Raw genomic sequence first — 19,959 nt, 5'->3', positions numbered from 1 at the left:
GTTGTACCTCAACAGTCGACCATTCATCCGCTATACGTAGACCACCTACTACCTACCCACCTACCTATCTAGTCTATAAATTGGTACCGCCAAAGCTAGTATAGTCTTGCTCGCATGAGTACACACTCGTGGTATTCTCGCTACAACACGACAGTACCTACCTACCCAGCTTTCAAGACAACGCATATCAGTTGCCTGTTGAACAGTAAGTGAATAGTGTAATTATTGTACGAGTTGTCAGATACTAATTGTCTTGTCTACCATAGCCTTACTTAGTGCCCATAATAGATCTTGACAAGTTATTTATTTTCCAATAGCCCTAATACATCAAACTGTGTGGCAGACTAGAACAGCAAAGCGAAGACATATCTAAATAGTATATATATACATAGTTACCCCGCTCGTGACCGATAAAGCCCTAATTATCTAGCTACATTGGCGGATGGCTCGAGACGAGGACATAGATTGAGTTGAATGGCTTCGACATCCTCCCAATAGTTGACACTGGGTGCCGTATGTGGCTATAACAAAATATAATAAAAAACCGTAGTTGATATCAGATTCTCGAGCCCGACGTACATATATGGGACGGGCCGGGAGTCTGCTTGGGTCGGCTATTTGATAGTTGCACTCTATCTATACTTTCATCTGCCTACGTAATATCCAGATGATGATTCTGGTAGTGAAGTTCAAAAACCTAGTATATATCTACTGTGCCGTTATCTGGAGCATCGTACTATACTCCAGAAAGTCTGTAGCTTTGATCCTCCTATCTGGGAATACCCCTATTGACCAAATACATACATTTTAGCTTTGCAAAGAATAGCCTAAGTCGCTGATCCATATCCAGACCTTGTATTCTTGTTGACAAAGCGCTGTCAGTGGCAAAGGTATCGCAAGCTGGAACTGGGAATGTGCCGGATTGGCTCGGGATCTCCGCACAGGGGCCCTCCATAGGGTGGATCATGTGAGAAGGGGGAGGGGAAACATGGGATCTGAGAGGTAGACTGCAGGAGAGCTGTCTCAAATCGAGTGGATAGCGCCATCTTCACCATCTTCTGAGTGGAATGAGTGAAATACCTCAATCCGGTATCGACTTGGAAGAAGTTACCGTGCCCGCGAGAGACATCGATATCAAAACCAAACGGGGTCTCGCTTTTGATTTACGTTCTATGGTAAATATCTGGTTTTTGTTAGTATTAACTTCATATGAATCTGCACTAAGTCTATGTGGTAATGATAGGGCAACCGTGAAAGCTCGGAATCGATGCTCTGCAATTACGTTGACAGTGCGAACCGGCTGGCCTTCATTGAGTTGATACCTTCATGAGTTGTATCATGACGGTGGAAATCCACAGAGAACCTAGTAATGAGTATCTTAGACCCCTGCTGCGTGATCAGCACCTATAGTCGAGGAGCACCGTTCTCCAACACTCCAACCCTGCGGTGCCGCCCTTTAGGGCGTCAACTCCTACCTCTGTTGCGCGTCACAGAGCACCAAGCACGTCCACATGCATAATCAGTCAACGATCGTTACGGTGCTCGGTAGTCAGTCATGTCTACGACGCCACGCGGGGAACAAACATCCCTTACTATGGCAACATCATGACCACGGCTATGCTCGGCAGCGGAGATAACGCGCGCATCGCCATTATCCCACTGGAGAAAGACCACAAGGCGGCGTATGCAACTTCCGAAATGGGGAAGTGACCCGCTTCGCCCTCATGAGTATGAGTAAGTTTTGGTTTTTCGGCTGGCGCAAAACACGCGGAATGGCATCCGGCCGCTAGGTGCTGCTTTCGATTGCCTTTGGCAATCCCTAGATCTAGTCTCGTGCAGCGGCCAACAAGAACCACGTCCCATCAAGCGTTGCCTGGTATGGATGGCAATACTGCTAGGGGTTTGTAAAGGAGAAATAGATGCAGAATGCGCGAACCGGTCAGATGGCGGCGGTGACGGCCAATAGCGTGGTCGAGAATGCAACAGTACCTCGTCAGAGTGCGCCTTCTGGGGTGAATAAGGGATCCAGGAATATAGATCACTAGGTTGCCTTCTGGAGAGGAAAATGGAAGCGACTGTGCCACATGACCATCGTTCGGGACGTTTCCTGGGAAGACCACAAGAAGACTGAAACAATCCTGGCCGGTTCTCGGAGCAGATTATGGAAATTGACTTCTTAGGACACCCACTCGAGAGTTCAAGGTGTGGGGTCGCAGAGATCCGTGTCGAGATTAACTCAATCATCGTAAGGTGGCAATAAAGTAGTAGCCACGCTTCCCGAATACGAGCAATCCAAAGCCACCAACAGACCCAGACGACCAGGCGGTTGGCATGATCTTGACCATCCATCGTGGAAACACAAAATCCCCCTAGTAACCGTAAGTAGCCAACCAAAGCTCATGGTCACTACTAGCAGGCGAAAAACTAATAGTGTGCTGCAAGATAAAAATATAATCAGCTATGCAGACTGTGGCAACAAACTTTTCCGGCTGAAGGTCTGTCGGGCCAGTGATCGCTGATCGAGGAGGGCACACGTCAGTCTTCCCCGTAGCTGCCAGAAATAAGTTATGCATCAAGTGACCGGTGTGGGAGAACGACTGATCTGCATCGACGGGTGCGATCTCTCATAATTTCTCGGTCCACAGTGGCCCTGAATTGACTGGTCGATTCTCATAGGTGCTCAGACTCCAACGTACTATGCGAGTGTAACTTGATCCGTAATTAGTAGGCAACTGATTTTCTGTAACTATAGCCGTTGAGCAATTTCTAGCTTGATATGGGCTTGTTCCTGAACTGAGAGTGACTAGTACGATGTTGTTATGGGGTTGTTCGAGCCTGAGGGCTGCAGACAGAAGATATAGGCGGCGAACGGACGTGGCTGCCTGTCTGGCTGCAACCTGGATGCTGCGTCTGTGTTGCTCTGGGCTATCATTAGACGACTGAACCACCAAGGTCTCAATTGTCATACGTCAAATGTGACAGTAAGAGACGCGAGTTGAAAACCGAGCAAATCTGAAGGCCCACTTTCCCCGCAAAGATGCGAGGGGGTGAGATTCGCTGCTCCTTTTCGCCAAGTTCTATCCTTCGCTGGAAGACATTGCGTTTGTTTCTGGGGTGGCGCAAGCTGAGATTTGGTGTGGAAATGACAGAAACGCATTGTGCATACTACGCCGGAGGAGTAGTAACCGGCGTCAATGTGGTGGAATCGGAGGGCCTGTGTCCCATCTAAGACAAATTTGCTTCTTTGATCTTCCCTGAACTGTTGTTAATGCAGGCCAATTGTTTTTTATCTTGAACCGGTTGCTGCTGTCGTATACACTCTCCGTGGAGAATGCCCAATGACCTACCATGGAGATCTTCTCCGTGAAGGCTGGGACAAATAGCTCATTTCCACACAGAAAAAAGCATGGTGTAGCAATGGGTCCAAATCGGGTCGGATCCAAGCATGTCGCTTAGCCACTGGGAGCAAATTCGGTAAAGTACATCAATCACTTGAGTGGTTGAGTTGCAAACCTGGAAGGCACGGAAGTGCGAAGGAGTCCAATCCGTTACACATAAGAAATGAAGCATGGAAAGCAAATGCGTACTTCTGATAGGATACCACGCTGGATTGCGGACAGGATCCACAGCACGCACTGACTCGCATTCGAATAGAAAAGCAAGATAATACGGAGTAATGAAAAAAAAAAAAATAGATCAAGAGGGAAGGAAGCACCGGCGGAAGTCAGATTCTGTTGATCCGGACAGGGGAATTGTTCCAACTGGCGGGAAATAGATACCAGCCACACGGCGTTTGAAGTGGACCAAGTCACTAACGTCCACTCGGTGTCACCCATGCTGACGGGCTGAATGGGCACTAGTATTATGACTGTAGCCTGTCGGTTGGAAAATCTGGAAGCATCCTGCATCTTAAACTTGAGCTATACAGTGGCAACCCAAGTCTTAGAATGGGACTCTGGCTGGGATGGCCGAAGCAGTGTCTGTTTCCTTTAGCCAGTGACATCATCCTCATCGGTAGGAATGGGCGCAGCCATAACAGACATAAAATAGTGAAAATGTATATGGTGTAGGTGCTTGGTAGATCCTGCGGTCGTCTGCCATGCCAGGCCTTACCAATCAAGATTCGATTCTCGATGTATCTACAGATCAAGAATGACGATCCCAGAGACGTACCATGTAAGCATGATCCCCAAATCCCTGCCAATGTTTGAGAACGCAGATCATCGCTTAATTCAACAAGTATAATACTGATAGAGTTGAGGGTAGGCCCTGTCATGAGGGTTAGCTTGTTCGACAATTCTACATTAGTGGGATGAAGGAATAGGAAAAAGAAAATGGCACTAGTATCAGCATCTGCATCTATATCGGCCTCTCCGTCAATGCGATACAAAGTGTGCATAGCACACCAGATGTTTCACCTTGGTTTGATCGGCGCGAATATAGATCAATGTAGAATCCAAGGACGTTCACATCGTATCTCACTTCTAGTTTGGCATTCTGGATTGGAGAGTCCCCACGCCACCCCGTAGGCCCCGAAACTCAAAAGGGGGCTTTGAGCCAAGAGAATTTGAAAAGATGAACGCCGTAGTGGGTCATCAGAATGCTCGATTTACACGCAGTTATGGAGACGGGCCGTCGTGGATGGGACCGGGGCTGACCAAAGAGGAATTTGCCTGTATGTACCTATTTGTTTTCCTTGCATTAGTTTGTACTGGCCAAGGGCTGCGTTGCGCTGAAGAGACATGATCTGTTAGTCAGAGATCTTGGAAATAGTACTTTCTCCTTTTCCTCACTCATTTTCGTGGACTCCAATAAAAGTAAAGTTTCTTTTTGCCCTGGACGTAAAGTATATTTGGCTGCCGGCGGCCCATGAAAACCACCCGAGCCGTAAGCATGAAACCATAGAAGTTCAAGCCTTGAAAATCCTCCTGCAGTCTTTCGTGAACAATCATATAAATCTATCACAGCGTGTCGTACCAGTCTCCTGGATATACTGTTGATCGAGAGTCCCCTCCATTCGACCTCCTTCATCCCCTGGAGACTTACTCGTTACGGTTGCCCGGGCTGAGAGGTGTCTTCCCTCTGCGTGGGACTGTCTTCTCATCGTGATAACAACTCAAGCATGGCTAGTCCTGGGTACAGTATGGATGCGATAGGTCATCCTGTCCCGGCGAAGGGGGATGAGCACCCTCACATGCTGTCCTACCATGACATGACTGCTCAGCCAAGACCAGCGGTATGGGATAGAATGGCCCCGGGACCCCCGTGAATAGTCGACGAGTCATTCAGAGACTAATATGACAATGTGATTAGAATATTCAGTGCCCTCCGTCGACGGCGTTCAACCCGCCTTTCACTCACTTTGCGCTCATGTACGTCGACCGCAATGGTGAGCTCCAGGTAGACGCATCGCCTTCACTCCTGGGCTATGAGAGATCCATCTTCACACAAGAGGTGAGAGATCGCTTCCTCAAGTCCACGAGCTTTGGATGGCAGGCCAATTTGCCCAGTTTCCACTCCAGTAAGTCAGGAGCATTGGAAGGTGAAGTAAGGAAGGAGAAGGAGAGACACGAGAATCTAACCGAGCGTACCTTAGGCTCCGTCAGTCACATGGACGGCGATGTCACGGGGAAGCAGCCTTATGTCTTTGGCATGCAACAGAATGCCTCAGGCTGGTACGGTGCGCCGGGCCCCGCAAGAGCTGCACCTACTGGTCTCATTCCCTGTGAGTGGCAGTCACTGCAAAACAACAAGCGGCACCGGCGCAATATGAGGCGCATGGACTCTGGAATCGACAGAGACTCGAGCTCATCCTCTCCGAGCTCTTCTATCCGCTGGACAGCACTCCGAGTAGGGGACAAGGAAACCCTTCGGAGCTACTACGACAAGGCATTCGAGAACTTCCAGCAGCTCAATTGTCGCGCCATTGCAAAGGCCTTCGTCAAGCTGGTGGAACCTCGCAAGCAGGTGAATCATCCGTATAATGGACGCAAGACGGCCGCAGGGTTGTCTCAGCGCGTGGACCCGGAATTGACAAAGCCTCAATGGTGGCCAGCGGGGGTGACACACAAGGAGCCAGACCATCTCCTCAAATCGGGTAAGAAGCGATGCTGTGATACATTTTTTTGCAGGTACTAATGTGCGACCGGTGTCCTGCAGACCGAATTCGTCTCCTAGTACATATTCTATGCGAGCTACGAGAGTCTCATGGTATCACAGCCGACAAGCTGAAAGATGCAGGCCAGGACGTGCGGCGCCAGATCATGCCCGCGGAGCGTATACAAGTCTTGGATGAGATTTACTACGTCCGGGATATGGAAGAAATGTACTTGGATGGAAAGATCAGTATGTGTCTGAGTGACTACCTCGCAAGTCAGTAACACCATTGCTAACCGCAAAGCAGGTGCCGATACTGTGGTCCACGTTTCTCATGTCCACATGGGCGAAGCTGGCGCCTCGGAGCTCGAAGATGGAGCCACGACAAGTCTTCAGAGTCTGCCCGTTCCCATCATCACAGTGAAGTCGGATGCATACAACCGACCAGATCCGCACCAACCGAATATCGACCCTAGCCTGGACCCGCATTCGACGCGCAAGGGAGGATTTCTGCCTCCTTCTCCCGTCTCGGTCCCTTCCGTCAGTCGGAAAAATTCCCTGGACAGCAGCGTCTCCACTTCCTCCTCAGATCTTGTTTCATCGATGATGACTTCTGCAGAACCCGGACGGACTCTCTACGCACCAAAGGACGTGCATACCACCGGGGCGACCTGTCTACCAGAGTATTTTGCACAGCACCAGTCTACAGCTCACAATACACAGCCCGGGTTTTGGGATCCACTGCACTCTAGCCAGCCCTCGATCTCGTTTCATGGATATTAAACATTAGCCTCCCGGTGGGCATGTGATAGGTGTTTTGGTTTCTGGTTTTATGCATTTTTGGGGTATATCTGATTAGCCTTGTTGTCTAGTGGGGTTCTGGAACATTCTTGGAGTGGATGTATTGAAAGAAAGAAATATAGGATAGATAGATCGCGAAACATACAAGTATCCTGACTTGGCGCTTTGCAGATTAATAGCAAGTTTATATTAATTATGACAGAAGTACGGAGTAGAATGATAGCGTGGAGAGCCTGCCTGCCACTCTACTAGCAGATGTTCCACTCGATCTATAAACTTGTTGACGCTTGGTTAATGTACGGATGATATCATATGGTTATATCACGTCGTGATCTTGTTTGCAGCCGTGATTGAACTCTTTTGGATCAGATTAGATATCAATCTTCTTCTCTGAGCCCAAAGATCTGTGATCTAAGTTATATCTCTACAAATTCATGTTTGTTATATTAGTTTAAGTTCCACGTTTAACCTTATATACTACCTTGTGTTGCGTCACATTACTATTTATAGTAACATAGCTGTTTAGCTGTACGGAATAGTTGTACACAAGTAGTCTCCACGATAGTCCATCCAAATCCAACTCTACTCGTGATAATTCAAAATAAGATGGTATTTTCCCCCATCAAATCTTCGAAATTCCTTAATCTAGACAAAGTTTCTGGTTCTGCCGATCCCGCATTCCCGACCGATGAGACGGACTGACCGACCCGACGCGACCACCCAAGTCTCCACCAACCGGATGGTCCATCCTCAGCACACGTGAAACCTCATCCTTCCAACTTGTCCTCGTCTTCCTCCCTGCCATCCTCTCTCTACATCCCCGCACGCTCTCAGCCTCTTTCATTTGTTCACCGTTTTGGGTCATGCGCCTGGCTCGCTGACTCGGACTGGTTGTTTGTTTACTCTTCGTATCAAATCGGAATCAAAGCCTCGGCGCAATCGGCATCGGAAGTGCCAGGGAATTGACTCGCTGGTTGGAAACGTGAGTATATTTCCCAAGATTAGCCTGTGGGTGATCTATAGAACTTTCCTGGTTTGTTTATGTCCCTCTCCTGGCGTTTCTCTTCTTTCCCTCGAGGCCTCATCGCACTCCAGATCTCTGGTCCCTGTCACAGGACGGCATACGTCACTCCTACCGATCACAATGGGAATACTGACTTTTGGACGTTTTTTTAGTCGATCATATCCCAATCATCGCAACGGACCCACGATCCTCTCCTTCCAGCAGAAACTCACCATGGAGTCTGCTGGTGCGTACACACACTCGGGGGGTGACTCCCCCACTCTGGAGCATAGTACGATGGGCTCGACAGCCGACGAACTGTCGGACTTGGAGGACTTGGGATCCGATAGCTACTATTCGCCCTCAGTCTCGCCCCAGAGACCTGGAATGTCGCGCGGCTCGTCCTACTCCTACCAGGATGACTGGGAGACCCTCCCGGCGTTGGACCAGCTTTCGGTATTCGACCTGCTGGACAATCTCTCCTTGTCTGACCGACTGGAAAAGCTGCACCGGACTATCAACGCACAGACGGAGAAAGTGAGGAAGCAGCGGGAGAAGCTGAAGTCGACCTCGGCCAACGCCAAGGACCGCGTCGTGGGGGAGTGGAAGAGACGGGTCCCCACGGCGGACGAACGATTGGACAAGTACCGCCGTCGCATGAGGCGTGGGGTTGAGCGATTAGGGAAACAGTGGAATGCGACTGCCACGGTGACCTTACGTGAGAAGATCGCCTTCATTGCTGGCGTGCTCAACATTTTCATCAGCGGCTATCTCCTCGGATCGTTTCCCCAGTACTTCTACATCTGGTTCAGTGTGCAGTTGGTCTACTTTATGCCCATCCGGTATTACGAGTACCACAAGAAGGGTTATCATTACTTCCTTGCCGACCTATGCTACTTCGTCAACTTGCTCTGCATATTGACCATCTGGGTGTTCCCGCGATCCAAACCCCTTTTCATCAGCACGTTTTGCCTGACCTTTGGAAACAACGCGGCTGCGATTGCCATGTGGCGGAATTCCATGGTGTTTCACAGCATGGACAAGATTGTCAGGTAAGACTCTCTGCAGACCCGTCTGTGCGACAACAGAAAATAACGTCAGACCAGTCTGTTCATCCACATAATGCCCCCCGTGTCTCTTCACTGCATGGTTCACCTGACCCCGGCCGAGGTGCTCCATAAGCGATTCCCAGCGGTCTACGAAATCAAGTTCAGTCAGCCGGGATCGCCACACCACTACTCCCTGTTCGCCATGATGTGCTGGGCCACCGTGCCGTACATTATCTGGCAGGCGGCTTATCATTGTTTCATCACTGTGCGCCGGGCAGAGAAGATCGCCGCCGGGCGCCCCACCAGCTTTACGTGGCTCCGCAAATCGTATGCCAAGGCATGGATCGGGAAACTGGTCCTCAGCCTTCCCGAGGTGCTGCAGGTTCCCGCGTTCATGCTGATCCAGTATCTATATGCTATTCTGACCATGATCCCGTGTCCCATCTGGTTCTGGTCGTCCACGGGCAGCGGGATCTTTTTGTCAGTGCTCTTCGTTCTCAGTATATACAATGGCGCCACTTTCTATATTGACGTCTTCGGCAAACGTTTCCAGAAGGAGTTGGAGGAGCTCAAGAAGGATGTTGCACGCTGGCACTCGTCGCCTGAAGGCGCAACGGCTCCCGTCTCCGACAGTGGCGTGGCCTCCCCGACCAAGGGTTCAGACGAGAAATCCCCCGCGAATGAGGCCACTCCCGACAAGGCAAGTCTCGATCGGATCCCTCCACTTGATGCCCAGGTCGTCTCCACCGGTGCGCAAGGAGCGGATGCCGAGGGTGATTCAACGGTTCGCGAGAGGAAGTAGGTTGGCCGTTAAAGCTGGTATCCTTCGTACCACAGCGTCAATCTGGTTTTCCGTTTTCTCTCCCTTCATATTTGTTTGCTTCTTCGACCAATTCCTTTGCCTTGGCCCTTCGTCTAGAGCGCGTTATTTGCGAGTTCATGATACCCATCCCTTCACTCATTTGGATATGCGTTGGACGGTTGATAAACGTAGGATTGATGGATGAGATCAGCTGTGATATACATACTTTCTATACATCTTCTTGGGTGAATAAAGATCTAGATTATTGACAGGTCTTATACAGAAAACTTCCACAAAAATAAGTTACTTGCTTAATATATCTAGAAGATAATCTACCAACACCGGAAACACACCGGAAAGGCCCTATTCGGCTACATCAACACCACCGTCAATTAGCCTTGAAAAGCCTGATGTCAACCTGCGATTGGCAGCCTTGTCAGAGTTGGCAATTCTCCTGTCATAGGAGAAAGTATCTATTGTGTACTATGTCACGGTTATCTACTATGATGATCATTGAATTAGCTACCACTAAGGCTACCGGTTTATTCTAATAATCTTTCACACTCGCCCTAATCCTGTTCATTGACGGAATGGTCAGCAAAAGAGATCTCTCCTGAGACGAAGAAGCAACTATGCGCTTAGGTTGTTGACACCCTCTCATGGTTGAAATTGAATGTCCGGAGATCAAGGTATCAATCACTACCGCCTTGATCAGCTGCATCTTCCTTGATCATATCTGACACCCACTCCGCAATGGCATAGAGGTTTGCCATGGGATGTCCACACAGCTGCAGCGGCTGAATAGACGCATCAACCACTCGTACATTTGTAGTTCCGTACACCTTCAGCCGGCTATCTACCACTCCTCCCATGGAACGAGGGAGCATGGACGTGGTTCCGACGACATGGTAGTTGGGGGTATCTATGTTCACCATTGTATGAGAATACAGTATGGACAGTAGATGGGGGGTAGGTCAGACTTACACTGCTCTCCTATCCACGTTGCCCAGGTTTCATCTGATGCATCTTCAGGAACAACTGACAACCCTGGTAATGATTCATCGGCAATGATGTCACTGAATTCGCCCGTCTTATACATCTTGCGGAGAAACTTGGACATGGCGATCTGAATCTGAACATCCCAGTCCAGCATGCCATAATTGGGGTTCACAACCGGCGGTATTGTAGGATCAGCAGAGACAACATGGGAGTTTCCCCGGGCAAAAGGGAGTAGACCCCAGTATCCAGTATGAATCGACTGGTCTCCTTTCAGGAGAAAGACGAATTCAGCAGCAGGGAGATTCTGGCTGAAGATATGGTCATGTTGGATTTCAAACATCCTAAGAAGGTCCTCGGCTTTCATGGCCCCGTGGCTCGCCTTAGCAGTGTCATTGGCATATTGGACTAGTTGTGACCGCGTCGATGCCGCAACCGACTCTACCGATGACCCGAAGATGTCGGATGCTGAAGCAAATGCCACTGTTCTGGTTCCCGTTACAGGTGCCTTCGTGGACACAACGATTGATGTATTCAGTTGATCCTGTAGGTTCTCTCCCACACTGGGGAGGTTGATATGCACCGGGATGTTAAGCTTCCGGAGAATACTATAATGATATTAGCGCTTTCTTGACAGCAGCTTGGATAGATTGTAGATACCTTGGGTTCCCAGCACCAGAACGCTCCAAAATAGCAGGTGATCCCAGAGCACCAGCAGCCAAAATGACTTCCTTCCGCGCATGAATGACGCGTCCTTTTCCACGCCCCTTGTTTATCTCAACTCCAGTCGCAGTAAGATCCCTCTCATTACCTCCCTTATCCCGATCCCCCCACACTATCCGGTTGATCAACGTATTCAGTTTCACATGCACATTTGGCCGCTTCGCGTACGGCCAGTAATATGCGCGAGCAGCATCATTCCGAACATTCGCCACATCCACCGTCGACGGGTGAATAGTGAATCCTCGCATGTGTCCTGAATTCAAATCTGGATTCGATGGGATACCCATGGACCCCAGTGTTCGATTGAATACTGCTGTCAGATCATGATCTCCTTTGTGTAGGTCAAAGAAGCCCACAGACAGCGGTCCGCTGAAGCCATGGTACTTCGGATCAATGGAGACACCAGCTCCAATCTGTGTCTGGTTGGGGAGGCGGATGTTTTCACTTTTGAAGTAGTATGGGAAGAGATTCTGCCATGACCATCCATCATTACCAATCTCCTGCCATGAGTCGATCTGTGCAACTTCTGCGCGTGCATACGCCGCCCCTGGAAACAATCTTTTAGATATCTTCACACATCATACAGGTTGAGTCCGGTGAATGGCTTACCGTTCATGACACTCGTTCCTCCCAGCGCTTTGCCAGCGCGCAGAACCTGGGTCCGTCCACCGTAGGTCTGCGGTACGGTTTGATATGCCCAGTCGATGGAGCTGTCGTAGGTATAGTTCAGACGGTTGATATCGGTTACGTTGATATTATCAAAGACCGAGGGTCCTGCTTCATGGACCAGGACTGAGGTCTTTGGGTCTTCTGACAATCGGTGAGCAACGACCAAGCCACTCGTTCCCCCTCCCACGATGATGTAGTCATACTGGGCAGCTATCGTCGCTGCGAGAAGGAGCATGAACTATGGAAGAATCATCGTAGGCTTTAGATCTGCTAGATTGAGTTTAAAGAGAATATGGATTGCAACGGCACTCGACCACAAATGCGGCAGGAGGTGTTATTTATCTTCTGGGCCATTCCGCCAAGCGTTGATATGAAACACCAGATAGGTATATCCAGCCATGTAGGTCTGCTTCTGCTTCTCAATTGTTTAAATTGGAGCACTGGCGATCCCCGAAGTTTACCCGGAGACCCTTGTGGATTTACGTATCCCTAGAACCGAGCTGTCAACGTAAGGGCCGCTAGAGGCCTCAAAACACAGTGTGGAGGAATATCAATGGAACGAATGCAAGCCCCGCACAGGTCTTGGCCTCCGGCAATTCAATCATTCAGGTCTCAAGTCCAATCCTACAGCAAGATGTGCTCGAACTACAACCTAAACTTCCCAAGTTGGCCGGTGGGCTGGTATATACGGCAAACCGTTGGTAGTGGGAATCCTATGCAAGGTTTCTCCGCATTCTTCACTCTACAATGTTCCTCATCCAGTGGACTCCTGTCAATTGGACATGACAGCTCCACAGCTACGGCGTTTCGGTCCGCGAACCATATTTGACATGTCTAGACCTTGTTATAGAGGGGGGGACACTAAGCGTAGGGCTAAACTGCAAGTACGGAACCAAGCAGCCCCGCTCGCCTAGTATGCATTGTGACCCTTCGAATTCTGAACAGTCAGAAGGTCATCTAAGGTGGCGGGGTATATATATGGGACTCAGGACGACCCGACATGGGTTCTGGTCAAAGTGACCATTTGGTCCAGTTGGTAGTATGTTGCTTAAACACATATCATTACACTTGAGTAACTAGATATATGATTTATCTTCGAACAAGAAAACAATAATATATATATATATAGGGGAAGGTCTAGCTGGCCAGCCTGTCCAGCCTGACTCCCTGACAGAGTATCTAGGAGATAAGATAGGTTAAAGCTGGTAATCAACTTGGAAGAAGAAGAAGATGATAATATGATGTATGGATGAGAACAATGCCAACTAAATCAAGATGTTTAACGTTTTTTAAGGTACCCAAAAGGTCTTGGCAAACCACAAACTCCGAACAGTCCAGAACTAACTCCGGATCCCGTGCCATCACGTGCCGGGCCACTTCGCCTCGCACGCCTCGGAGTGAACGACGCCTCTCACGCCCAATCCCCACCACTGCTTCCCAGATTTCCTTCAATTTCCTGTCTGGTGAGCCTTTCTTCATTTGGAACGCTTTTGGACGCTGTTGTGCTATTTTTCTTGATTTGCTCGCCCTCGAGCCCCCCCCTTTCTAAAATTTCCGCCATGTCCGTCGCTATGAGATCGGCTCGGCTTGTACGCGGCAACTCCGTGATCCGCCCTGGTTTAGTCGGTATGTGATTTCTGCCCCTTTGGATTTGTGTTATATTCGATAGGAGCGACAGGTTCTGTGATCGGGATAGAACAAAATGACTGATAAGCAATTTCTAATCAGCCCGACCGCGCTTGGCGGGTGCACTTGGTGCGGCTTCGGCCGCGAACCTCCGGCTGAACGGGAGTGGCCTCCCCTCGCACGTCCAGGCCCTCGCTATCCTGGTTTCGCCCCAGCGTGGATATGCCACGGAGCAATCGACTTCGACGTCTTCTGCGTCCGACCGATACCCCCCCCCGGGCTTCAACGCACAGCAGGCTCAGAAGCCGCTTTCCCCGGAAGCGTCGCAACAGAACCAACAGGTGGCCGGGAAGGCTGATCTGTCCGTTTCTTCCAAAGATGCGCACAGCAAGGCGCACCCGGCCGAGTCGGGCGTCGTCAGAGTCGTTTCAGAGCAGGCAAACAAGAAGGTAGCGGAGGAGAAGAAGGAGCAGAAGAAATTGACGATGGGGCAAAAGATCAAGAAGGAAGTCCAGCATTACTGGGACGGGACTAAGCTGTTGGCCACTGAGGTCAGGATCAGTTCGCGGTTGGCGTTGAAGATGGCAGGAGGATACGAGCTGAGCCGAAGGGAGCAGAGACAGGTATGTTTGACAATCCCTGGGTGTATTCGGACCAGCGGCTAACTTGATGATCAGCTCCAACGTACGACTAGAGATCTCGGTCGATTGGTCCCCTTTTCCATGTTCCTCATCATTCCCTTTGCGGAGCTGCTGCTTCCCATTGCCTTGAAGATCTTCCCCAACCTCCTGCCCAGCACATACGAGGGCCAGAAAGCCCGTGAAAAGAAGGCCCTGAGCCTGAGCTCGACGCGCAAGGAGGTGTCTGGATTCTTGAAAGATACCCTGCGCGAGAGCGGTCTGCCGTTGACGGCCGCCACGGTGAAGAACGAAGAGTTCGCCGAGTTCTTCAAGAAGATCCGCACCACCGGCGAGGCGCCCTCGACCGACGACGTGATCAAGGTCTGCAAGGTCTTCAAGGATGATCTGACCCTGGACAACCTGTCCCGGCCGCAGCTGGTCGCCATCTGCAAGTACATGAACCTGAACTCGTTCGGCACGGACGCCATGCTCCGGTACAACATCCGCCACCGGATGCGCCAGATCAAGCGCGACGACCGCGCCATCTTCTACGAGGGCGTGGAGTCGCTCTCGGTGCCCGAGCTGCAGATGGCCTCCGCGTCGCGTGGTATCCGCACGCACGGAGTGTCGCCCGCTCGCCTGCGCGAGGACCTCACGATGTGGCTTGACCTGCGTCTGAAGCAGGGCGTGCCGTCGACGCTCCTGGTGCTGAGCAACGCCTACGTCTACGCGCAGGGCGGCAAGGAGGCGGAGATGTCCTCCCAGATCGAGTCCCTGCAGGCGGTGCTGTCGAGTATCCCCGAGGAGCTGTTCCACGAGATCGAGCTCGAGGTGCACAACGCCGAGGGAGCCGCCACGAACAAGCAGCGTCTGGAGGTCATCAAGGAGCAGCAGGAGCTGATCGAGGAGGAGAACGAGCAGAACAGCGAGAACGAGGAGAAGGGCATGGCGGCGCCCAAGGATACGGAGGATATCGACGAGAAGGACGAGCACGAGGCCAAGTTCAGCCAGTCGGACGAGGCGAGCGAGGCTCTCAAGGAGGGCGAGAAGGTCGAGGAGCAGCCTGTCGATTCTGTCCCCAAGAACAAGAAGGACAACTAGACCTCGCTCACCCTTTCTCTCTCTCCCTCTCCCCCTTCCTTTGAAATCCCGCGCTCCCTCCGTCCGTCATGCATATAGCCTGGCATGATTGGTTCCCTCTCACTCCTATCTTCTTCTCGTGTGTCATTCTTACCCGATAGACTTTTTCTTCCGTTAATGGAGTGGGGCTGGCTGGTTATCATTCCTAGTGTATTGTATTTTTTTTTTGTGATTTACTGATCTATAGATGGGAATACCTGAAACAATACTGAATTTGAATTATCAACTGTGAAAAAGCATATAAGAGGTTGTGATTTGTAGTGGATGATTCTTCGAGTAGAGTTTGACTGTAGTTTTGGACCCGTAGCATACTCTCTAATGGATAGCATCTACACGGATGAGCCTTCAACCCAGGAGTAGATACTCCCAAGTGATACTCCTATGTGAGTCCACCATTAAAACTGTTTGAAAGGAGGCACGCCACACAACATACCATGTGGAGACAATTGTCAAATCACGATAACCCGTGTGGCAACAGTACAATTACAAACACAATGAACCAGAAACTCACCCATGGGTCAAGCCCTTTAGGATCACGTTAATCAGATCTAATCTATCAACACATCAATCTCCACTTCTCTACAGATGCATACATATCACGTATAACGAAATTCCATTATATAGAGCATCGACAACAGTGTCACGCTGGTATAGGCACTACCCATTGTCCTCCTTGGTACTTACTACACTTATTTAGCAAAAATTAATCTATCAAAGTCTACCCATTCATCACTCTCAAAAGCTGGGCACACGTAAAACCAATATATCAGATCGATGCGAGTGGACAACTGTCCACACAATCCCTACCCACCTCAGCAGATACTAAAGGAGCGATCGTAGCGGGCAATATACTATATGACGTCACTGATCGCAGTCTCCATATTGGCCAGTATAATAAGGGATGGCTGTCCCCTGATTCCACTCTTGTCTACACTTGTTCAATCTCATACCGATTGCATAGAATATTTACTGTTTATACCTATCGTTTGACCCACACATCAAATACTCGAAGATACTTCAAGAGAGTGACTACCAGAGAGACAAATAGCCGGTATGAAGCCATCCCATGGATAAAGACCCCACCAGACCAGACCAGAAGTAACTCACTAAGCATCCATCCACAGCTTTCAACCCAGTTCTAAACCATTACAAAAACAAAGATCTTACCATATCCGTCTATAAACAGAAAACAAAATGTCCGACAACGTCTCCGGCGCCGCCAAAACAGTGACCTCCACCCTGGGCAACGCCTTCGGCGGCGTCTCTCGCACCGTCGGGGGCGTCACGGGCGCAGCGGGCCGTGGCATCGGCGACACCATCAACAGCACGACGGGCAGTATGGGCAAGTCGGTGGGCAATGCCGTGGGGAGTTTGGGGAGTGGGGTGGAGGATGGGGCGAGCAGGGTCGCGGGGGGGATTGAGAATGCGGGGAAGTGGAAATAACTTTTCTGTCTTTGGGGTTTAATGTTATATGTTGTAAATAGTCTTATTTTGATTCACTTTTCTTTTTGTTGAGCATGGTGTGGGTGTCGATGTTTAGTGTATAAGGTAATTTGAGGATGTAGATGGACGGTCGGGTACATATATCCTTGTTGATCCAGAGAATGACATACGGAACTATTCAGCTATCAATTTCCCCATTACCACAGGTAGCCACAAACCTAAATCACTTTCCGCAGGCAGTAAATAGCAACAGTTCGATAGAATAAATCAAGAAGACAGTGTGAAGTCAGACAGTGAAGCAAACAAAGTGTAACACGCTGAGTCATCACTCCGCATCCAACCTCGGCAATCAGGCCAACATCGGACCGCGATCAATCATCAACGCGGTTTTGAACAGACCAGGAAGAAGAATCACACTAGTCGACGCCAATATCTGCCCTCGAGTTCCAGTTTCAGGCATGCGGAGTCTTCCACTCCTCCGCTTTCTTCGACAAACCCGACCCTTCACCACCAACACCATGCCTCGTCTCAACCCTGCCTCCGAGGTGAGTACTAACTACTCCTCGGCCCCTAGTATGTATACAGCGCAGATCTAACAGCATATGCAGGCGGCCATTGAGCGTCTCCGCGCGTTTCAGCCCCCGCCCACCAGCTACGACCTGGTACCGCTGTCTCGTCGCGCAGCGGTCCTGCTCCTGCTATACGCTGATCCACAGGGCGATCTGCGCGTTGTATTGACCATCCGGGCCAAGACGTTGAGTTCATGTATGCCACCACTATACTACATAAATTCGAAATTCACCCATTTATCAAGACGTCCCCCAAACACACATATACACCCATAAGCATAGGATATTAACAAATCCAGACGCCGGCCAAGCAGCCCTCCCCGGCGGCCGCGCCGACAGCCTCACAGAAACACCCTTCCAAACAGCCCGCCGCGAAGCCCACGAGGAGATCGGCCTCCCCGACAACGACGCCCTCCTCCCGCCGCCCTTCCGCGTCGAGCACATATGCGAGATCCCGTCCAGCCTGGCGCGCACGGAACTCGTCGTGCGCCCCTGTGTTGCGCTGCTGCATGCTGTTGATCCTGTCACGGGCGAGACCACTGACCCTGAGGAGACGCTCATCCCGCGGCTGGATGCGCGCGAAGTCGCTGCTGTGTTTACGGCGCCGTTTGCGCAGTTCTTGCGCGCGACGGACGATCCACGCTGGGGAAGTGATGATCCTACTAAGTGGTATCAGGGGGCGTGGACGGAGTGGCATCGGGAGAATTGGCGGAGTATGTTTTCTTTTCTTTTCTTTTGGTTCTTTATCTACCTACTACGACGATTTAGGCATGCAAGTAAAACGAGACTAACACGACCAGTGCACCAATTCTTCGTCCCCATCGACCCCAAAACAGTCGTCAAGCCGCGCTCCTCCAATCAAGCACAGCAAGACGCAGCCTCCGCCCTCGAGGAGAAAGAGCGCACGGGGGCCGTTACGCGGTACCGGGTTTTCGGGATGACGGCGCGCATCCTGGTAGACGTGGCGCGGCTGGCGTACGCACGGGAGCCCGAGTTCGAGCACAACAGCCACTTCGGGGACGAGCGGCTGATTGCGCAGCTGCGGGAGATGGGGCGGCTGAGTCCGGTTCGGAAACGGGGCGATGAGTTGACGAGGGAGGATCTGGAGATGGCGAGTCAGGTGGGGATGAGGAATGAGAAGTCGAAGTTGAGTTAGACTAGTTCTACTGGTAGTATATGGTTTGGTAGATACCCTTCGTGCATCATTATTGACGTGAATATGAGACATTTCAATTACATCGAGTCTGAAACAATATTATCATAGAAACCATGACTTCAATAGTAGTAATATCAAGCCTTGACAGTAGGTGCAGCATCCACAGCATCGGTGGGAGAAAACGGCGCCGCAAACCCATACTGCTTCCACCCTTGGGAGTAATCCACCTCGGCATCTCTCTCTACACGAGTCAGTCTTGAAAAATATCATAATATCCAGAAAGAAAGGTTGAAACCCACCATGATCAGGCGGAAATGCCCTCCTCCGATGCTCATAATACCTCCTCCTCAGCCCCTCCCCTTCCCCCTCACCATCTCCCTCCCCCCTCCCCACAAAAGTAACATAAACACTACTCCTCCCCACGACTGACTCATTTCTCTTAGACCGATGCGCCAACATGCTTCCAAAAAACAACACATCACCGCCACAAAGCTCCACAGGAACCCACTCGTGCGCATCCTCCCACCCACACGCGATGCGGCCGCCCTGCGCGAAGGCTATCTCCATCCGGTGCGATCCCGGCACGATCTCCAGACAGCCGTTGGCGACGGTGGCGTCGTCGACGGCGATGTTGGCTGTGAGGTGTGCGAGGGGGGCGATGTGGCTGTAGGCGTGATAGTCGACGTGGGCGTGGAAGCCGTTGCCGTTGGGGAGTTTGTAGTTGATTTTGTCTTTGAAGAGGGTTGTTTTCTTTTTTCCTTCTTTTAGTTTCTTTCTAGAGCCATAGAGGAGAAGGAGGAAGGGGTACAAAAAGGGAGAAGAAGGTGTATACTTCACCAGCCAACTGCCCAAGAATCCCCCCCAACCCATCCCCACACACAAGATCTCTAAACGGCGCATGGAAATCGACAAAGTTCTCAGTGCGCATCAGCTGGCGCGCCCCATCGGACGTGACTTCAAAATAGGGCATCCATTTCCCCTTTTCAAGAGGCCAGCTGCGCACTTCGTTTGTCCATTGTTGGAGCTGGGCTGCGCTGACTAGATTGTGTTCTGCGGCGGTTACTTTGAGGTAGCCGTTTTCTTGGAAGAAGGCGAGTTGGGTGGGGGTGAGGGTGGGCATTTTTTTTCTTTCTTTCTTTTTTTTCTTTCTTTACTTGGCTTTAGTTAGTCTAAAATTGGACTTGGGCTGGTGGTGTGGTGCTGAAGGCCGATGGTTGGTCCTATATACTATTGCGTCTGATTAGGGCTTGTGACGTGGTGGGCCGG

At 50.6% G+C, this 19,959-nt stretch overlaps 7 protein-coding genes across 7 annotated transcripts; 5 read left to right on the top strand and 2 right to left on the bottom strand.

Annotated features, from left to right (window-relative positions):
* Positions 1-5,122: 5,122 nt before the first annotated feature.
* P168DRAFT_331309 (DUF2841 domain-containing protein) lies at positions 5,123-7,324 on the top strand (the record flags this gene model as incomplete). Its single annotated transcript, XM_024841645.1, has 6 exons — positions 5,123-5,236; positions 5,314-5,521; positions 5,597-5,725; positions 5,843-6,097; positions 6,160-6,345; positions 6,404-7,324. The coding sequence occupies 6 exons, from the start codon at positions 5,123-5,125 to the stop codon at positions 6,877-6,879; spliced, it is 1,368 nt and encodes a 455-aa protein (XP_024696599.1). The 3' UTR covers positions 6,880-7,324.
* A 553-nt stretch (positions 7,325-7,877) lies between these two features.
* Positions 7,878-9,855, top strand: P168DRAFT_6274 (glycerophosphocholine acyltransferase). The gene is made up of 3 exons (XM_024842065.1): positions 7,878-7,930; positions 8,074-8,952; positions 9,007-9,855. The coding sequence occupies exons 2-3, from the start codon at positions 8,135-8,137 to the stop codon at positions 9,749-9,751; spliced, it is 1,563 nt and encodes a 520-aa protein (XP_024696598.1). The 5' UTR covers positions 7,878-7,930; positions 8,074-8,134; the 3' UTR covers positions 9,752-9,855.
* A 588-nt stretch (positions 9,856-10,443) lies between these two features.
* On the bottom strand, positions 10,444-12,374 carry P168DRAFT_294175 (GMC family oxidoreductase; the record flags this gene model as incomplete). Its single annotated transcript, XM_024837941.1, has 4 exons — positions 10,444-10,673; positions 10,736-11,355; positions 11,408-12,017; positions 12,080-12,374. The coding sequence occupies 4 exons, from the start codon at positions 12,372-12,374 to the stop codon at positions 10,444-10,446; spliced, it is 1,755 nt and encodes a 584-aa protein (XP_024696597.1).
* Positions 12,375-13,579: 1,205 nt separating this feature from the next.
* P168DRAFT_300779 (MRS7 family protein) lies at positions 13,580-15,749 on the top strand. Its single transcript, XM_024838466.1, has 3 exons — positions 13,580-13,765; positions 13,868-14,388; positions 14,443-15,749. Exons 1-3 carry the CDS (start codon positions 13,699-13,701, stop codon positions 15,484-15,486), a joined length of 1,632 nt encoding a protein of 543 aa, XP_024696596.1. The 5' UTR covers positions 13,580-13,698; the 3' UTR covers positions 15,487-15,749.
* A 798-nt stretch (positions 15,750-16,547) lies between these two features.
* On the top strand, positions 16,548-17,163 carry P168DRAFT_286168 (uncharacterized protein). Its single transcript, XM_024836289.1, has 2 exons — positions 16,548-16,576; positions 16,650-17,163. Exon 2 carries the CDS (start codon positions 16,720-16,722, stop codon positions 16,966-16,968), a length of 249 nt encoding a protein of 82 aa, XP_024696595.1. The 5' UTR covers positions 16,548-16,576; positions 16,650-16,719; the 3' UTR covers positions 16,969-17,163.
* Positions 17,164-17,367: 204 nt separating this feature from the next.
* On the top strand, positions 17,368-18,761 carry P168DRAFT_308163 (NUDIX hydrolase). The gene is made up of 4 exons (XM_024839170.1): positions 17,368-17,513; positions 17,577-17,733; positions 17,837-18,250; positions 18,338-18,761. Exons 1-4 carry the CDS (start codon positions 17,427-17,429, stop codon positions 18,691-18,693), a joined length of 1,014 nt encoding a protein of 337 aa, XP_024696594.1. The 5' UTR covers positions 17,368-17,426; the 3' UTR covers positions 18,694-18,761.
* Positions 18,735-19,829, bottom strand: P168DRAFT_308162 (phytanoyl-CoA dioxygenase family protein). Its single transcript, XM_024839169.1, has 3 exons — positions 19,526-19,829; positions 18,993-19,443; positions 18,735-18,934 (listed from the first exon to the last, which is right to left on the bottom strand). The coding sequence occupies exons 1-3, from the start codon at positions 19,811-19,813 to the stop codon at positions 18,828-18,830; spliced, it is 846 nt and encodes a 281-aa protein (XP_024696593.1). The 5' UTR covers positions 19,814-19,829; the 3' UTR covers positions 18,735-18,827.
* Between the last annotated feature and the right edge of the window lie 130 nt (positions 19,830-19,959).

The sequence above is a fragment of the Aspergillus campestris genome, assembly GCF_002847485.1.
Source record: "Aspergillus campestris IBT 28561 chromosome Unknown P168scaffold_1, whole genome shotgun sequence".
Classification (NCBI taxonomy): domain Eukaryota; kingdom Fungi; phylum Ascomycota; class Eurotiomycetes; order Eurotiales; family Aspergillaceae; genus Aspergillus; species Aspergillus campestris.
This window is presented reverse-complemented; position numbering and strand designations above follow the sequence as displayed.